The 20,890-nt window shown below is 39.0% G+C and overlaps 2 protein-coding genes across 2 annotated transcripts in view; one reads left to right on the top strand and one right to left on the bottom strand.

The window, feature by feature from the left end:
• The window catches only part of LOC127972627 (copine-8-like), a 190,496-nt gene that overhangs the window by 35,112 nt on the left and 134,494 nt on the right, over positions 1-20,890 (top strand). Inside the window, exons 2-4 of the mRNA XM_052576279.1 lie at positions 9,247-9,287; positions 17,709-17,755; positions 18,887-18,990. Coding sequence (XP_052432239.1) covers positions 9,247-9,287; positions 17,709-17,755; positions 18,887-18,990 — 192 coding nt within the window. The remainder of the gene's footprint in view (positions 1-9,246; positions 9,288-17,708; positions 17,756-18,886; positions 18,991-20,890) is intronic.
• Positions 1-20,890, bottom strand: part of LOC127972683 (uncharacterized PE-PGRS family protein PE_PGRS54-like) — a 123,200-nt gene that overhangs the window by 18,466 nt on the left and 83,844 nt on the right. The gene's annotated exons all lie outside the window — the stretch shown is intronic.

Raw genomic sequence — 20,890 nt, 5'->3', positions numbered from 1 at the left:
CATACTTTTAACAATTGCCACTTCAACAGCTTCAAAATAATTATGCTAGTCTTTACTACACAATGCCGTTTCTTTTAGGAGACTAACGTACATTCAGTTTAACCGCAAAAAAATAAGATAACAAATTAACATTAGTATAACCGTAACCATAACCGCCTATTAACACCTCAAAAAGTTATATTAAAAGTACCTCTTCCATTCAGTAACGTTAAATGAGGCCGTTAAGACCTTCATGTCAGAGGCGAAAACCGCGTTTTATACATATATATAACGTTAAGCTCCTTTGTTTCCGCCTTTCATAAAACCTTCCGCCTTTCATACAACCGGGTAAACAATAAACTATAACTTTACTTTTTGAATCTTTACTTACCATAATGTCTTTCACTCGCTTCTCACTTCTTTCACACTGAGAAAATGGCAGCTGCTCGCACTGGAGGCGTACAATCTTAACGTGACGTGCGTACTCTCCTTCACATCCGCGTTCCCAACCCAGCCCCGCTGGGTTAATATTGAGACCAATTTTAAACCCAAACTTGGGTTAAAACAACCCAAAGTCCTACCCAATGGTCTCAACCCAGCATTTTGGTTGAAAAAACAACCCAGCATTTTTAGAGTGTATAGCACTTATTGTAAACTGTTGTGTTTTACCGTTTTCTTATACATTCAGCTGATCCCCAGGTCTGACGGTAGAACTTTAGCTGCAGCTTAGCAGAGATCATTGAATCTGATTAGGCCATTAGCATAGCACTTAAAAATGACCAAATAGTTTTGATATTTTTCCTATTTAAAATGTGACTCTTCTGGAGTTACATCGTTTACTAAATGCATATATGTCCACAAATAGAAGAACCCTGATCTGTAACTACCAAAGCCATTGCTGATTTTTTTTTTCAGGATTTGTTTTGATAAATAAGTAAAGAAATAATAAAAAAAAAATACAATATTTAAAGTCTCTTACTATCACATTTTATCAATTTACCACATTTATTTATTTAAAAATAAATAAAGAAAACATTTTTACTTACCCCAAACTTTTTTTCCAAAAGAATAATAAATAAATAAATAAATAAATAAGCAGCACAACTGTTTTAACATTAATAATAAATCATCATATTATAATGATTTCTAAATGATCATTGTGACACTGAAGACTGGAGTAATGGCTGAAATAAAAATTCAGCTTTTCGTAACAGTAATAAATTATATTTTAAACTAATATTAAAATGGAAGACTGATATTTTAAATTGCAAAAATAATTCACAGTTTTTTTTCTGTATTTTTGATTAATGAAATGCAGCGTTTGTGAGCATAAGAAACTTGTATATAAAGTAAAACATAAAAAATCTTGCTGATCCCAAACTTTTGAATGGCAGTTCTTGGCATATATTATATATGCCTTTTATGGCAATCAAAAAATTTTTATTTGAACATCCATAGGCTGATATTTGAGATCTATAACTAGTTGTAATGGAAATCTAGAAGCATTTGGTCAGAGGTCTGACACATGAACATAAAGGCTTATGGAGAATGATGTGTTTATTTCGGACCGTTATGAAATACAGTAATGGTTTGAACCTCTGATCTTGTTGAAGAACTGCAGATTGCACAGTCTGAACACTTGCTGTTTATTAAGGGAGACAGCCTGGATGTTGTCTTTAAGAGACGGCGAGTGGGTGGGTGTGAACTGCCGGGAATGTCACGTTTTTCTCTGTGCTTTTTACACAGTGAATCCTAACATGTGACAAGCAACATTTCACCCGTGCTTTCACTTCCAGCTTTGCTGCCTCTCACTCTGGCATCCATGCCTCTAGCTCCGAGGGGCTGCATCTGTCTGTATTCTGTCAGCAGATGAAATAGATGACGGTTGCACAGAGAGATCTATTATCTTCCTACTCTCTCTTGACCTGTTATTTACACTCTGACTGGAGTTCCCGCTGCACTTTTGATGTCAACAATGAACTTCAGGGTTAGATACCTTTAGCAGTTTCACTCAATCTATCGGCAGTTTATTTGGTGAAGCTGAAGACACGTCCCTCAAGGGCAAATTCACTAAATGGTTGCGCTCTCTTGGTATGCTGTATTTCAACCTAAATACTGGCTTATTACTGTAACTGACTGCAATCCAGTTGCGCTAGAAGCTTATTGCCCTGTGAGTATCTCATTCATTAATAACTGTAATTAAACACCTGTCATACTCCTTTAAATATATGGGCCACAGAAAAAAAGGGGTTTTCAAGCAACAAAACAATAAAAGTTTCATACATTAGTATTTTAATAAGTACAGGTCAGAATAATTATGTTCTTTTATTTTTATATTAAAAAAATTATATATATATATATATATATATATATATATATATATATATATATATATATATATAATCTCTGCTAAGCTACAGCTAAAGTTCTACCACCAGACCTGGAGATCAGCTGAATGGATAAGAAAATGGTAAAACACAACAGTTTATAATAACTGCTATAAATGAGCCTATTTTCAAAAATAGTGGAATGTTCCTTTAAATTCAAAAAGCAAAACTTGCACAAATTTTGGCCTCATTCTATCTTTACACTCATTGTAATGTTAAATGGTATGAAATGTATGTTATGCTTAATGAAGATTAAACATTATTTTACCCATATTTGGAAAAAAAAAAAATATTCACAAAAGTTATTAGGAACATTAAAGTAAACACTTTACCAGCATTTAATATGCTTTCTATGTATGTAAATGTTCCTTTTTTTATTACATTTTTATGTTTACAAAGTTGTTTTCTTATCTTATATCTATTATATTTATTCTGATATAATAGCAATTTATTCTAATATACTACCAATTTTATCTTTGTAAATCTTTTTTAGTTATTGCTAGCACACTTATTAGCTCTATCCATCCATCATCTTCCGCTTATCCAGGGTCGGGTCGCGGGGGCAACAGTCTAAGCAGAGACGCCCAGACTTCCCTCTCCCTAGCTACTTCCTCCAACTCTTCCGGGGGAACCCCGAGGCATTCCCAGGCCAGCCGGGAGACATAGTCCCTCCAGCATGTCCTAGATCTTTCCCGGGGCCTCCTCCCGGTGGAACGTGCCTGGAACACCTCCATGGGAAGGCGTCCAGGAGGCATCCGAAATAGATGCCCGAGCCACCTCAGCTGGCTCCTCTCGATGTGGAGGAGCAACGGCTCTACTCTGAGCTCCTCCCGAGTGACCGAGCTTCTCACCCTATCTTTAAAGGAGCGCCCAGCCACCTTACGGCTCATTTCGGCCGCCTGTATCCGTGATTTTGTCCTTTCAGTCATGACCCATATCTCATGACCATAGGTGAGAGTAGGAACGTAGATTGACCAGTAAATCGAGAGCTTTGCCTTACAGCTCAGCTCCTTCTTCACCACGACAGACCGGTACAGTGACCGCATTATTGCAGAAGCTGCACCGATCCTTCTGTCAATCTCCCGTTCCATCCTTCCCTCACTCTTGAACAAGACTCCAAGATACCTGAACTCCTCCACTTGAGGCAGGAACTCTCCACCAACCTGAAGTAAACAATCCACCTTTTTCTGACAGAGAACCATGGCCTCGGACTTGGAGGTGCTGATTCTCATCCCAGCCGCTTCACACTCAGCTGCAAACTGTCCGAGTGCATGCTGAAGGTCCTGGTCTGAGGAGGCCAACATGACAACATCATCCGCAAAAAGCAGCGCCGAAATCTTATGGTTCCCAAACCGGTCACTCTCCTTTGTTTGCTGTAGGATATTCTGTCCATAAAAATTATGAACAGATCCGATGACAAAGGGCAGCTCTGCCTGAGTCCAACATGCAGCGGGAACAGCTCTGACTTACTGCCGGCAATGCGAACCAAGCTCTTGCTCCGGTCGTACAGGCACCGAACAGCCCTAAGCAGGGGGCCGCCGACCCCATACTCACAGAGCCCTCTCCACAGAATGTCGCGAGGAACATGGTCAAATGCCTTCTCCAAAATCTACAAAACACATGTAGATTGGTTGGGAAAACTCCCATGAACCCTCCAGCACCCTGGAAAGGGTATAGAGCTGATCCAGTGTTCCACAACCGGGACGAAAACCACACTGTTCCTCCTGAATCCAAGGTTCCACTATCGGCCGAATTCTCCTCTCCAGTACCCTGGCATAAACTTTCCCGGGGAGACTGAGAAGTGTGATCCCCCTATAGTTGGAACACACTCTCCGGTCCCCCTTCTTGAAAAGAGGGACCACCACCCCGGTCTGCCAGTCCAGAGGTACTGTCCCATTCGCCATGCGATGTTGCAGAGGTGTGCCAGCCAAGACAGCCCCACAACATCCAGAGACTTGAGGTACTCAGGGCGGATCTCATCCACCCCTGGTGCCTTGCCACCGAGGAGCTGTTTTAACTACCTGGATGACTTCACCCCGGGTGATGGACGAGTCCTCCTCCGAGTCCCAAGCCACTGCTTCCTCAACGGAAGACAAGTCAGTGGGATTGAGGAGATCCTCAAAGTATTCCTTCCACCGCCAGATGATATCCCCAGTTGAGGTCAACAGGTGCCCATCTCCACTGTAAACAGTGTTGGTAGGGCACTGCTTCCCCCTCCTGAGGCGTCAAAAGGTTTACCGAACTCCTCCCAGGCCCGAATTTTTGCCTCCACAACTACCTGGGCTGCAGTCCGCTTGGCCTGCCAGTACCTGTGAGCTGCCTCCGGGGTCCCACAAGCCATACAGGCCCGATAGGACTCCTTCTTCAGCTTGACAGCATCCCTTACTTCCAGTGTCCACCACCGGGTTCGGGGATTATTGCCTTGACAGGCACCGGAGGCCTTACGGCCACAGCTCCGAGCAGCCGCAGAGACAATGGAGGTGGAGAACATGGTCCACTCGGACTCAATATCTCCAGACTCCCTCGGGATCCGGTTGAAGCTCTGCCGGAGGTGGGAGTTGAAGAGCTCTCTAACAGGGGGCTCGGCCAAACATTCCCAACAGACCCTCACAGTATGTTTGGGTCTGCCAAGTCTGGCCAGCTTCCTCCCCCGCCATCGGATCCAACTCACCACCAGGTGGTGATCAGTTGACAGCTCCGCCCCTCTCTTCACTCGAGTGTCCAAGACATATGGCCAAAGGTCTGATGACACGACCACAAAGTCGATCATCGCCCTCCGGCCTAGGGTGTCCTGGTGCCACGTGCACTGATGGACACCCTTATGCTTGAACATGATGTTCGTTATGGACAAACCTTGGTTAGCACAGAAATCCAATAACAGAACACCGCTTGAGTTCAGATCAGGGGGGCCGTTCCTCCCAATCATGCCTCCTCCAGGTGTCACTGTCACTGCCCACGTGGGTGTTGAAGTCCCCCAGTAGAACGAGTCTCCAGTCGGAGCACTTTCCAGCACCCCTCCCAGAGACTCCAAGAGGGCCGGGTTGTCCGCACTGCCGTTCAGCCCGTAGGCACCGAGGGCGTCGTCTCGGTCCTTGCTGTATTTGTTAACATAAAGGGGTTTGTGAACTGCTCTTAGTCTGGCCCATCACCAAGGACCTGTTTGCCTTGGGAGACCATACCAGGAACATATAGCCCCAGACAACATAGCTCCCAGGATCATTCGGGTACTCAAACCTCTCCACCACGATACGGTGACAGTTCAAGGAGAGGCTTATTAGCTCTATTATGTGTTAATGGACATTGTCAAGTAAACTGACAAAATCAAAGTGTCAAATGCTTTTTTTGTCTCTGTATATGCACATACTGATTTCCCCTAGCTTGAAACAAGAAGCAATTTTTTCAGTCCTTGCTCATTTCCTAGAAGTTCAATAAATGCTGCATGTCTACGATTTTTGTGCATCATTTTCATACACCAAAAAGCAACACAATGGTAAACCCATTTCAATGAAAAACATTTTTATAATATAATGATGTTAAGGTCATAGGAAATTTATTATCATTCATTTTATGTTGGGATATCATTACATGATATTTTGAGGCATGGGTTTTTATGATCATTATCAGACTTTCAGACTGAGAACAGGTTAGCTTCTTTAAATTAATGTCAATGGAATAGAGGCTTCAATATCCTGAGTTCAGTATGCTTTTGTGAGGAATCAGCTAATCACTGTATGAATTCACAGTCAAAGTTTTTGTACTTTTTTTGTAAATTTAAATATCAATAATTCCAGATTATTCAAATTTACTATTGACATATACTAATTAAAATAAAACACAACCCTGAGCCACTCTATAAAGTCAAATGTAATTCTCAAATCTAGTTTGAAACACAATAAACATAATTACATTGCGTTTGTTGACAGTGTGAGTAAATAAACAGAGCTGTTGGCAAATACATTATTAGTAAATTCATCCTCCGTATATATATCTATCTCTCTGTTAAATGTCTTCCAGTTTTCCTGTCTCTCCCTCTCATTATCTTTGCCCATCCAGCTCTCTCTCGCCATCTTTTCCTTGAGGTCTTTCCCCTTCTTCAGATTGCCAGGAACATTCAACCACCTACTGGAGATTACAGCTGAGAGAAAGAGCTGTTTTTATGCATTTATCATCCTTTCCACTGAAAACTCCTTGAAGCATGTGTCAATTTTATTAGCATGTCAGGTGGAAGCCCTTATCGAGCGCGCTGGACCCTGCAAGCACTGGAAACCCAACGTGACATTACCCCATGTGTAAAGCTGCCCGGAATCGCAGATTAAAAGGAGCATTCTGGGTTATTTTCTATTTAATGTATCTGTTTACATTGACATGTAACAATGAGCAGGGGAGGTGTTAAACATACGATGGAAACCTAGCAGTACTTAGTCAAAACACTTATTATAACACTTATTTTTTAATAACTTAACAATATAACTTATTAGTTTTTTGTTTGTTTCACTACTTTTTACATTTATTTATTTTACAAATTCTACCTGATAAATGAACCTCTAGCACACTTAATGCCTAATATTTTTGATGTAATATGCAATGATAAATGTTTCAGACAGCAGTATGCTATGTTATTTCCACAAAACCACATTATGTTTAATCCAGATGGTCTCTGGTTCCATCTCCGAAATATAAAGTTAATTAATATTTTAATCCAACAAGTGTCACAAATTACAAGTGTCTTGTATCAAAATCACCAACTCCACATCTCAGAGTTCCAAAAGTAAACCATAAAGTAAACTCTTAGACCAAGAGATAGATAGTTGATATACCATAATTCTTCAAATAAAAGCCAGGGCCTTTATTTACCTGAGCTGCAGAAGGTAACATCCTTTATTTGAAGCAGGCTTTTATTAAAGGCAGGCCTTTATTTAATTGTTTTAAATAACCTGTTTTAAATTAAAAGCAATAGCGTTCCAGGGGACAGAGATCATAACATTAGCACAGAGTCAGTTCAGAATCAATCACCAAAAGAATCAGTTCGGTTCAGATGCGCTCTGTGTCAGTCTGCTTCATGCTGAATCACACATGCGCAGTATCATCAGCTCCTCGGTTCCCGAATTGGACGCGTCTGACAGAAACGGTTCTCGGTTCAATGTACTGGTGATCCGAAAACCGATGCAACCGGTTCTTGATTCGAGAATGAGAAACACCCCAGCGTTTATTTGACTACCAGTTTTTATTTGAGGAATTACGGTATATATATATTTAATGTTAGAAAGTACTTTTCCACCCTTTTTTTACTTAGCCTTGACAAGATTTACAAAGATAACTTTTACACAAACAGGATTGGTAAGCATTTCTATTATGCATTCACACGTGTGTCTGTTGTCTGCTAAAATTCCATTATACAGTAAGTATATTTACTGTAAATACATTTCCTGTGTGCTAATAAACACCAACGGAAGTTTTGCTGACAGACCGATATATATTTTGATGAAAATAATCAGGAATATGAGACAAAGAGAGGAGGAGTACATAAGACACTACATGGAAGTCTCAGACAATCCCAGGGAATTGTTCTGCTTGTCAAGGTTATATACTAAGCACGTCCTAATAATGGAACGGCAATGTATAAGCTCTAGATCAGAAAGACTTTATTGCACAATCTTTTCATCCTCTTGGAACAGAAAACCTCTGCCCTGTACTCAAGATTTATCATAGAGGACAAGGCAGACTTTCAGAACTTGACACAATCATTTATTTCACAACCTGCACTAATGCACAGTTACTAAAGCCCAGGAAAATATAAACACACACAACACACACACACACACACACACATATATGCACGTTCTTTCCTGTCCAATCATAATTCTAGTTTTCAAGCCTCATTTCTAGCCTTTCTAACCATTTTCAACTAAAACCAGGAAAACTTTTTTTGTGTGTTTTGGGGGCCTTAAAATAAAAACTTTCACATTTCAAAGTGCACATTTTAAAAATGATATCATTATCGTCTCTGTGTAAACTACAAAAACGTGACACTGACCTCATGCTCATGCAAACTGTGTTTTCAGCTTATATGTGCGCAGACACATAGTGATTATTTACAAAGTGAGATCAACTACTTGCCTGTTTTCCATTTTATTACATTGCTGTCATGTAAACTTACCCTCACACCTTTAAGACTTTTATATGTATATGTATTATGTTTATAATCTCTGCATATGTTACTTCACTCTTCAGTCTTATTGTGAATAATATTGTGATGGTTGATTCTCCAGTTAACTAGATCTTCAATGGCTGTCAGTTTTCGTTAGTAAATATTTTTGCCTGTTTTTGATACAACCTTTGTCAAATATAAGAGACAAGTGGAACAATGTGCTGCATGTTAGGCTTTAGATGTGTAAAGTCAAGGAATAATCTTAACTGCTGGGAGATAAAATCAGTCAAACAATAGAAAATTTAAAAGAACAGTATTTATTTGAAATGAGCTGTCTTTAATATATTATAACATTTTAAATGTCTTTACTTTCACTTTTGATCAATTTTATGCATCCTTGCTGAATAATATTTTTAAGTGACACAACTGGTTAATATCTAAAATTCTTTGCATATAATTTCATATTACGGAGTATGTTCAATAGTATGATTTAGTCTTTCTCCTATTTCCTCATACAAATATTCCTTATGAAAATATAGCAGGTATACAGTAGTCTGTGTGTTTTGAAGGAGAAAAAAAAAATTGGTTAAATCCATCTTTTCGTACTTAACACTCATTTTGTGCCAGCCGCAACAGTTCAGAAACACACACACAGACAGAGAGAGAGGTCTGTCATATAGTATTCATGCATATTCATTACTCTTTACGTTTCTTTCTTTTTGTTTTTTACAGAAACCTGCTTGACAAAGACACGTTTTCCAAATCAGATCCAAGTAAGTTTCTTTCTTTCCTTACTTTTTCCTTTATGCTTATCAATTTCTCATTCCATGGTTTACTATGACCTCGTGTATGCCAGTACAATCAACTGCTTTCAGCAGAGGGGACTTTTTTCACTCTCTGAAAGCTTACACAATCACATGACTCATTGCTTCTGTTTGCGTTCTCTCGCACTAATTACGTGAAGTAAAACCTCCAAGCTTCAAAACTGAATGTGGCACATACCTCAGATATAGACACGTTGTGGGCGGCCTGCTTATTGTAATATTTGCCTCCAACTCCACAGAAGTTCTTTTGAGAGATGATAGTAAATGTTGTTATCCTACTTTGGGTGTTTTATAATGTCTTATTTTTTTATTATTATTTTTTTATTGTAATTATTTTTATGATCAGTAATGACCTATCTACTCATAAATACTTTGCATAAATTGAAAACACAATCACTTAATAATTTATTTGCTTGTTTAAACACTCATTCAGTTATGTTTTCCACTCTTTGTTATACTCAATTACACTTTCCCTCAGTCACTCATTATTTCACTTACTCATTTACTAACACACTCATTTTTCACATATGCAAATGCATTACTGTATCCAGTCACACATTCACCCATTCATTTACTCTTACCCTCACTCACTGAATTACACATTTATTCTCTCACTCACCAATTTGTTCACTCTCTCAGCCTCACTCATTGAATCACTCTCTCATTCACTCACTAACTCAATTACTCACCCATTCACTCAATCTCACCCTCACTCATTGAATCGATCATTTATTCACTCACTTACCCATTCATCCACTTTCTCACCCTCACTCACTCATGGAATCACTCACTCACTAGTCTGTACTCTTGCTCACATTCATTTACTTGTTTATACACTCATTCATTTACACTTTTCTCATTTGAACTTAAAATATAACATAATGAAGTTCACAAAGCAGGTTCGAGGAGCCTAATCAACCAGTCCTGCCAGTTATCATTTCGACCGAATATAAGCAGCAGTCAGTGTTCCATCCAAGTGACTATTCTTCCAGTATAGTGACCCTGCACTATTCCTTGAAACATGTCCCACCCTGAAAAGCTTCAGCTGTTCACCACCTTTGAGGAACTTCCCTAGCCTTCGGATTCTCCTTCCACCACCCAGCCAAACCCAGCTTCCTCCAATTTCGGTTCTTGTACAGGCCACACCAGCAAAGAACGAGGTCGTCCTACTTGAAACCCTCCTCCAAATTCTGGTCACCCCCACCTCTGACCAGGCAGCCACAGACCCCAGACGTCTCAACTTCTCCTCACCTTCCAGCCCAGCCAACTCTATTATCAGGACCATTATCAACTACTCACATAACAAAATGGACAGTTAACGGATTGTGGCACGCTCTTACCTCCTCAAACATGTATTTTTCCCGTAAGCAAACCAAAGTACAGTTGTAAGCTCTTTACACCAAGTCACTATCTGGAGAGATTCCACCAACTGTGCCCCCTAACCACCCTCAAAAAGCTTCAAGTCAACTTTCTAAAAGCCACGGGCTCCAGCATTTCCTCCCCGGCCGCAGCACCTGAACTTACACCTGCGTCCACCTCTGCAGTCATAATCCCCGCCCCCCAGCCCAGTACCCTAGGTTTTGCAGCCATGGTCTTAAGCACTTTGCTTTCACAGGCCAATTTAGCCCCTCAAACATGCTCCCAAGCTCTCAGCTTCGCTCTTGCCCACACCATTGTTCCCCCTGCCCAAACCCACCTTTTACCCAACTCAAGTTTTTTTTTTTTTTTTTGCTCATCCTCGCCCATTCCTCACAAAATCCCATTCCTGTGCTTCCTCCTCCTACTTCTTTTCCCAATATCTTTCCAGCATGAGGCTGCCTCCACAATTGGGTCCCGTCCTTTTCTCTTGTCTTCATCCCCCCTGTATTTCCTATATTACCGTTCCAACAGTAACTCTGGCTCAAACCCTCGCCATGGAGCCCCCATCCATGTCCATTCCGCGCCGCACCCAAATTCTCTCAGGTATGGACGTGGACTTAGCATCTCTTCTGTCTCTCATCCCACAAAAAGACTGTGATCGATCCCTGAACTGTGGAACTTTTTCCGTGACCCTTAAAAATTAAGCCTCTAGCTCTAATCACATTTTCTTTCAATCGCAGAATTCGTTCTAGCATTTGGAAAATATACAGACTTAATTTCCAAACAGGTGTAAGTAGCTAAATGATTACCTCTCTGTTATCACTGACTTTTCTCTGTCATTCGGCGGCAGCCACTTCTACACTTATCCCAAGCTATTTTCAGTGAAATGCACGATAAAGGTTGTGCAGTGAAACCAGTGCCTCTACTGGGGTGCCCTCGACTTTGACTTGTATTATCGTGTCTTTCTTGGCTACCGTAACATCTCCTGTTCTATTTGTAGATACCTCATTCATCAGTTCCACTCCTGCCCACTAATCACTCAAAATTCTATCTGTCCCAGCTAAATGTCGTTATTCTTCCATTCCAAATCGCCATGTTTGCAATAACGTCAAAGATTTCTGTGTACAAATCTTCAGCAAAAAAGATACATATCTGGAAAATACCTCTCTGTGAATGTATCAATGTTATGTCTTGAGGCAAAAAAAATCACCCTGACGAAAATTTTACTCACTGATTGCTTTCTGGCCTAAAACAAGTTTTGATCCTTGTCTTGAAAGTCTTTCAGATACCACTTTTGTCTGTAATAACTTACAATCCGCCATGTCAGAACAAGATATCATAGATTCCCTCCCCGCTAAAGAGGTGGATTCTAATTTTTAATCGCCCATTTGATTCCCCCCTGTTTGACGTGCATCGCATAAAATAGTACATAGGTATAGCCACCAGAAAATTCTCAGGAACAAAGTGCATCATTATTGATCTCTGCTTTCCACACAATTGCGCCGTCCTTAGCATCAATAGTCTAATCACCCTCCCAGAATTCTCTTTACACCATCACGATGTCAACCAAGAAATTCAACTAAACAAATCTTGCCGGCCGTGGAGCATGGTTAACAAAAAATCAATATCACGTCAGCCTTTTAAAATATTGAGAATATCAAATATACTGCTCTACACACCTCTAATATGAGAGCTTACATGAGAGCATTTTCAAGATGACAAGAGTCCAGATCCCCAAATCAGAGCTTAACTGTTACAAGGATACATTTTCTGCCCAGTGTTTGCTTATTTTAACTCATGGTGATCTTCGTCGGATGGAGTACGAGGTCAATTGCGGTTTGGAACTCATTCAGAACTTTGGGGAAGTGACCACCCTCATGCAGGTCCTTCAGTTTAAGCAGAAGTACTACCGGTCAAACCAGACAAGTACCTACAGAGTACCTACTCCACCAGGTGGAGGTGTTACTAGGACACAACTGGCTGTTCCATGGTCAATGTGTGAGGGAATTACTACTGGACCCAAAATTACAGACAGACACAAGTGAATAAATCTTTGAAAGTTTATTTTCAGTTTCTTTAATATCGATGTTCTCAGGATGCTGACAGGTTCTATCCAGGCCAGAAGGTGGCTACAGTGGAATAAGCAATGGGAGTATAAAGTTCAGAGGAAGATCTGGAGGTTAGCAAGTTAGCCAAGTAATTCCAGGCAGGAACAGAGTGAATCAGCTTACAGACATTGCATGGATTAGTGTAGCTAACAGGATTTAGTTGGTCTTCTGAGATGGGTGGGGTGACCTGCTTGAGAATCGAACCCTGGTCTACCACGTGACAGGCAGAGACACCTTACACTGTACCACACATGAGAGTCTACCAGTGTGCTCTAGAAGGCATTCTGAGAAGTAAGAGGAGTGGAGAACAAACAAATACAATGCAATCCAATTTCCTTTATCTTCTTCCAATCCAAATCAATTCCACAATCCGAATCCAGAGCAGCAAATTTACTAGTCAATCAAAATACTACCTCTTGATAAAGGTTCAGGCAGAGAGAGAAAATTCAGGTTCCAGGAAGGGTAGAGTTCACACAGGCTTCAAGAATCTGATTCAGGAACCAGCTGGAATGTTCACCAATGAGCTGATGAGACAATCTGGCAAGGAGGTAAGAGCAAGACTGGCTTATATAGTTAGTGAGACAGGTGAAACCAATGAGGCAAATTAAAGAGGAGTTACAAGGCCAGGAATAGGAAGCTGGATGCTTGTTGCCAAAATAAAAGTCTAACAGGAACTGGTGACAGAATCATGACACAATGTCGTGAGGGAGGAGGAACTACTAGGCTGGTTCCTGGTAGTAAAAGGTAGGGATGCACCGGTTGACCTGCCATAAATATGAACCGGCCGGTTTTTGCTTAAAATAGGCGAAGGGCAATCGGCTGGTTTTTGGTCTTTCTTCGGCCGATTTTTCCAGAAGTGTGTGCCTGCGTGCACAGATTTCATTGTAATCGTTCGCTATGTCATGTGTGTGGAAGTATTTCAAAATCTGTGCATAGGACACGGGCAGCCAATTAGCACTGGAAATGCAGAGCTTCATGTCTGAAGCACGGAAGCGATCAGCCGTTGGTGTATTGGTGCACAAATAAGAGTCCCTTTTCTGTGCAGACTAAAGCTGCTCGAGCATATACTGTACCAGTCCGCACCCTGAACACGAGTAGACAGTGAAGAGATGTTCAGATCAACCTCTCATGTGTTGGATGAAAAACAAAACGGACTAAACTTTTTTTTTTTTTTTTTTTTTTTAATTAGAACTTGCATACATGTTTGAAAAGCCAGAAGTAAATGACAGTTCTGCATTAGGATGATTATTTTTATTTTACTTTAAAATTAAATGGACTTAATTTGATTTTAAAATTACCTGCTGTAGCACACTGAGAAAAAAGTGTTTCATTCATCCAATTAAAAAAAAAAATGGTAATGATTCACATCTATATTATTTTATTTCATATAAAAGTTATTTATTTTTAATTGGATGAATGAAAACACTTTGCATATTTGTTTTATTTGCACCAACAATATTTGATTTTAACATTTTGGAATAATCTATTTATATAGCATACTTTTATTTAGTCTGTAAATAAAGACAATGGTAAATACCTTTTTTTTATTTAAAACCAAATTTAAAAACTAAAATACTGCATGCTGATTAAGAAACATCTTATTGAATGTGTGTTGATTGTGTTGTTTGGATTGTAGAACTATGCAGTTATTGCCTTTAATTTCACATGGTTACAGTTAATCTTTAAATTTAAGGCCAGTTCTCTGTAGTTTCAACCCAATTCAAAATCAAAAGCTAAATGCTGATGTCTGTAACATCTATGTATTGAATACTTATTGTGCAGGTACTGCTGTTAATTTCAGATGGTTGCAGTTATTGTTTTCAATAGCCAAAAGCCAGTTTGGCCTATTAAATACCAAATAAACATCTTGTTTATGCACACTTTCCTTCTTTCTTGTTTGTTGCTTAAAGATAAAAAAAAAAAAAAAAAAAAACGGAAATCGGAAATCGGAATCGGCCAGTTTGTTTGTAAAAAAATCGGTATCGGAATCGGCCTTGAAAAATCATGAGCGGTGCATCCCCAGTAAAAGGTGCCATCCATGACCTGGTGAGCTCCTCATGCATCTCTGGGAAGAATGGAATGGAGGTCTCCACTCAAGCCCTACCCTCTTGGTGGCCCGGGAAAGCATAGCCATCATGTCTGGAGGGCTGTAGCACAGCCGAATCTTCCTCTACAAATAGCTCTAGCTCAGCCTCCGATGCAGCGATTGACATCCAATTGTCGGGATGAGCCCCAAAGGATACGGCTGATAGGCTCCTTGTAGAGGGCCCAGCACATTCCTGAGAGAGCTCAACTGTTTGTGCAGTGCTAGTGGAGTGACGTTCCTTGGGAGTATGGTTCCTTGGAAGGATGGCTGCCACTGTGATCCTCGGACCGCCCAAGCTACTGCCTTGAAGTAGTCCTCCCCTGACTTCTGCCAGGAAGAAAACTAGATTCAGGCAGAGGCACCGGAACTCCACACCTATTGAGGTAATGGATCCTGGCCCACAACTCTAAAATTGGTAATTTTCCCACAATTAGAACATGACTCATTCATGAACACCACCTCAGCACGCTTAAACACCCAGGCACATATGGCAGCAATCATGACCATCACCCGGCGCCATGGTAATGACCGCATCCAGAAACGCATGGGTGAAAAAGCATCTATACCAAGACTCAACATCGTCTTTACAAAAACGCAGAGTTGAGTTGTTACAGACACAACGTTATCTTTAATAAGACACACTAACCGAGCACCAACCTCCCGCTCTCTCTCGTGACGCCAGTAAGGAAGTGACTAAAACTGCAATTCATCGACTGGCTGCTTGAGGCTGACTGCAAAAGGGATTCAGTCCCATAGTCCCTCCATGTTGAAATGCCCAACTTTACAGCAGCAAAAAACATGTTTACAGCCTGGTGCAAAATATGAGTTTGGTCTATATAGCAAATTTTGCCCTTCATGACAACTGTGAGGGGGGTGATTTATTTATTTATTTATTTTATTTTATTTATTTTTTTTTTTTATATAACTCATCTGTTTAAATTATATTAAGACTTAAAGTTCTGCATAATTAAGGGCGTGGCCACTTGAGTGACAGGTGGATTGCCGCTGCTGACAGAACACTGAGTAACTGGAAGAACTCTCTGATGTCGAGAACAATGAGCACTGAAAGTCTTTAATGTTTTTATTTGTGCCGTGCGTATGAGTGACAGTAGCGAACAGAAAACAGTACAATGAACAGCTCTGCTTTTAATCACACACTATTATTGTCATTATTTGAATTGATTTTCGTACTTCTGTTGCTTGATCTTGTCTAACTGTCCTGCTTCATTTATTTCTTGCCTGCTTTCTTTTTTCTTTTAGATTGTTTGTCCATTTTTCCACCTGTTTTTCTTCCATGCATTGCAGTAGTTTTTTTAAGTGTCTTTTTATTTTATATTATTGCCATTTGTTTACTGGTCCTGTCCATGATCAGCTGGTCTAAACAGACGTTAGCTCTTTCTGGGCCACTGACAGGGTCTTTGTATTCATACAAGTGGGCACTTGTGCTAAGCCTCCATTTTAATTATGCTGAGTACTGTTGGCCCAGTCTCTTAGTGTTAGCATTATCCTTATGGCAAACATAGAAAAATGTACACACACTGTTATAAAAAAAAAAAAGAAAGAAAAAAGACAGTGGCGTTTGTTTCATCAGTTAAGCCTTAGGCTTTATGTTTTTGTATTGCACACACACATTTTGTAGCTTTCTTCAAACTACGTTTTCACTGTATGTTTAATAACTGTATGCATAAATTGTGTCAGAAATATGCATATTCACATTTTTACAAAGAAATCATGATTCAACAATAACCTTTGTAATTTATGAAACAAATTACAGAAAATTAAACCACTTTTTTAAAAAAAACATTCTTGGAGGCCTTATAAATGTGTTAAGATTACATTTTTCACATAATGTATCATTCGTCTTACTGTATATTTCATCTTATTTTTATATATATTTCATAATGTGTAGGCATATACAAAAAGAGTAAGAAAGGGTGCATTAAAGCTGAAGCTGCAAGGTTCCTCTGCATAAAAATTGCAGACAGGCTTATGCCTTGAGCATGTGGTCACCGATTTAGAATAATCCAAATTCGTTAACATAAGAACAAAGTTAAGAACGAATTCATGTGCTTGATAAGTTCTTCTGTACGAATAGTCCACACAATTATTAGTGAATGTTTTACGCTAACTGCCATATACATTTTCTTAACTGTAAGAAATAAGCACACGATTAAATAGAAAAAATAAATAAATGCAATCAATTATCAATAATGTATATAAATTATAAATGTTATTTATAATAGAATGCTTAATTATCTGATTTTCATTGAATAGCAACTTTCAACTTTTTCCTCACACAACTACTCTTTTGGCATTTGAAGATTCGGAACAAAGAATTTTAGTCATATGGACTACTTTAAAGATGCTTTTATGGCAATTATTTTGGAGTTTAACTAGTCCTGGTCACCATCTACTTTCGTTGTATGGAAAAGTACAGCATAAACATTTACCTAACCATCTCCTTTAATGTTTAGTGGAAGAAAGAATGTCATAAGGGTTTGAAAAAACATCTATGTATGTATGTATGTATGTATGTATGTATGTATATTTATTTCATTCTTTATTTCTTGTCCATCCATCGGTTAGTTGGCACAATAAGATATTGTAATATTAAAAGGAATAGTTCACCCATAAAATTAAGTTCTGTCTTATCTCATCAAATTCCACCGCTCTGGTTCTAAGCTGTTTCTCTGCAAACACAGTAGACCATATGATTACACACTACTGAGTAAAGAGAGTCACAGGTCTTCTGGCATTTGAAAAAAAATAATTGCATTTGTATAACACAATCTCTGTCTCTCTCTGTGCTCTCCACAGTCTGTGTCCTGTATACCCAAGGCATTGGCAACAAAGAGTGGCGAGAGGTGAGTGGAACAATCTGGCCCAGTCTTGTCGACCCCTTGAAGGGCTCGGCAGACTCTTGGTCTCATAAATATTCATACATGTAAATGTGAGCTTGGAATATTCTCAGAATAGTAATATCAATTATTTTTGCCGCTCTAATTTTTTCTGTGTCTATCAGTTCTTCATATTTCCCCCTTCCCAGCTAATCAGAGCAAATATCAGGCTATCTAAAGCACCATTAAGAGGGTCATGTATTTTTTTACTTCAATCACTAGCTAGTGAAATATGATAAGTCACCCAGGGAATGTAATAACATTCTCGCCCACGCTCGAATCAAGAAGACTCCAGCCCACTTTTCAAGTCGGTTCATTAAAAAGATAAGTACCTTCCACATCGCATTAAGGCTTTCAGCGTACCACTCAGTGCTGTCATTTGCATCTTTGACCTCAATATAAAAGATGCTGAAGATAGCAGAAATGTGGGAGGTGTACACAATTAACAGGGACTTGTATTTGTTCTTAGGATATAAAAAAAAATCTAGCTGATTACTTTGATGCAGAAAATAAAAGCTCAGGATTAAAAAAAGACTTGTCAATTTGGATTTATAAAACTTTCATATACGCTTGGCAAATGTAGAGCAATTTGAAATTACTGGTTCAAAATATGTATTGTATCTTGTTTTGATTTTAATTACATGCATAATATTACATATCTACATATGTATGTTTTGATTAAATTATTTATACCTTGGGATTACTTCTAAAATGTATATTCACTATAAAAAATTGTGTTTTGTTATTTTTTTTTTCTTTATCTAAACATTTTTTTTCCCTGGGTTAAAATCAGTCTACCTCATATATTCCTCTCTTATTCATTCTTTTCAGACTGTGAGATTCCCTGTTTTTTTGTTAGTTTTTTTTTTTAAGAAAAAACCTTTGTTAAGATGACATAAATATCTTGATTTTTAGTTGTTTTAGCTTATTCTAATGCTTGTTTCGGTTTAATTTAATTTTTAATCATTTTGAGTGCATTTTAGAAGTTTGTTAAAGACCACTGTTATACATACCATGACTTTTAGCTCTATACATTTCAGTTTAATGGGAAAATGTTTATATAAATACTTTCAACTAATCTTCTTTTTTTTCTTTCAGTTTGGGCGGACAGAAGTTATTGATAACACTTTGAACCCAGATTTTGTCCGAAAATTCATATTGGACTACTACTTTGAAGAAAGACAGAACTTAAAGTTTGAACTGTAAGTACCAATAGATATTCTTTTACCTAATAGCTACATCTACACTAGCCTTCAGTTGCACTGCATTTGCACTGTAACTAGTCGGGGTGCACATAGATTTGGGAGGATTGACAATTTTTTTATGTATTTGTGTCAACAAATTCAGATTTTTCATCAGCCCACTCCTTCAATGTACTTATTAGTTTTAAACATTTTTTTTTTTAAAAGAAAGTTTGGTGCAAATTAATTAGTAGGTAACATAAATATTTATTTAATCCACATAAACTTGTAATCCTTATTGGTAAATATGAAACTAACTTTGACAAGAAAAACTTATTGTAAGGTTGGATTGTTAGATTATTATTAGGCATGACATACAGGTCCTTCTCAAAAAATTAGCAATATTGTGATAAAAGTTCTTTATTTTCCATAATGTAATGATAAAAATTAAACTTTTTTATATATTTTAGATTCATTGCACACCAACTGAAATATTTCAGGTCTTTTATTGTTTTAATACTGATGATTTTGGCATTCAGCTCGTGAAAACCTAAAATTCCTATCTCAAAAAATTAGCATATCATGAAAAGGTTCTCTAAACGAGCTATTAACCTAATCATCTGAATCAACTAATTAACTCTAAACACCTGCAAAAGATTCCTGAGGCTTTTAAAAACTCCCAGCCTGGTTCATTACTCAAAAATGCAATCATGGGTAAGACTGCCGTCCAGAAGGCCATCATTGACACCCTCAAGCGAGAGGGTAAGACACAGAAAGAAATTTCTGAATGAATATGCTGTTCCCAGAGTGCTGTATCAAGGCACCTCAGTGGGAAGTCTGTGGGAAGGAAAAAGTGTGGCAAAAAACGCTGCACAACGAGAAGAGGTGACCGGACCCTGAGGAAGATTGGGAAAACAATTCCAGACCTTGGGGGACCTGCGGAAGCAGTGGACTGAGTCTGGAGGGGAGGAAGTCGTGGCTTAATGGTTAGAGTCGGACTGGCAATCGAAAGGTTGTGAGTTCGAGTCTCGGGCTGGCAGGAGTTGTAGGTGGGGGGGAGTGCATGTACAGTGCTGTCTCCACCCTCAATACCACGACTTAGGTGCCCTTGAGCAAGGCATCGAACCCCCAACTGCTCCCCGGGTGCCGCAGCATAAATGGCTGCCCACTGCTCCGGGTGTGTGTTCACAGTGTGTGTGTTCACTGCTCTGTGTGTGTGCACATCGGATGGGTTAAATGCAGAGCATGAATTCTGAGTATGGCTCACCATACTTGGCTGAATTCAATTCAATTCAATTCAAGTTTATTTGTATAGCGCTTTTTACAATACAAATCGTTACAAAGCAACTTTACAGAAAATTATGTTTCTACAATATTTAGTAGTAGCTAGTAGTTTGTGCACGTTTGACAGGATTTTAGAAAAAATAAAAAATAATAATGATAATACAAGACGTAGTCAGCTAGACGATGAACTATCAATATTAGTAATTAATAGTTATTATATGATGCAGTCACACATTTAGTAATAATTGTTAGTTCTGTTTGTTGATTCAATGTTAGCATCATCTGGGGTCCTCTGAGGGTCAGCATCATGTCTTCTCAGGTGTCCTGGATCCAGACTGGAGCTTGTGTAAATCCTAGTTACCACGGGATGTAATTCCCGTGGCAAAATATAGAAACAAAATAGAGACATCATTAGCATAGCTGCTGATCCAACAAAGTAAAATTAGTTTAACCCAAGCTAATGAATAAAACTGCACATTTGATCAGATGCAACTACACTCACAATTTAAAAGATACATTATTCATATGCTTGGTGAAATAGATGCGTTTTTAATCTAGATTTAAACCGAGAGAGTGTGTCTGAACCCCGAACATTATCAGGAAGGCTATTCCAGAGTTTGGGAGCCAAATGTGAGAA

Source organism: Carassius gibelio, chromosome A4, assembly GCF_023724105.1.
Source record: "Carassius gibelio isolate Cgi1373 ecotype wild population from Czech Republic chromosome A4, carGib1.2-hapl.c, whole genome shotgun sequence".
Classification (NCBI taxonomy): domain Eukaryota; kingdom Metazoa; phylum Chordata; class Actinopteri; order Cypriniformes; family Cyprinidae; genus Carassius; species Carassius gibelio.
The sequence above is the reverse complement of the archived record's forward strand: the minus strand, read 5'-3'. Positions and strand labels throughout refer to the sequence as shown.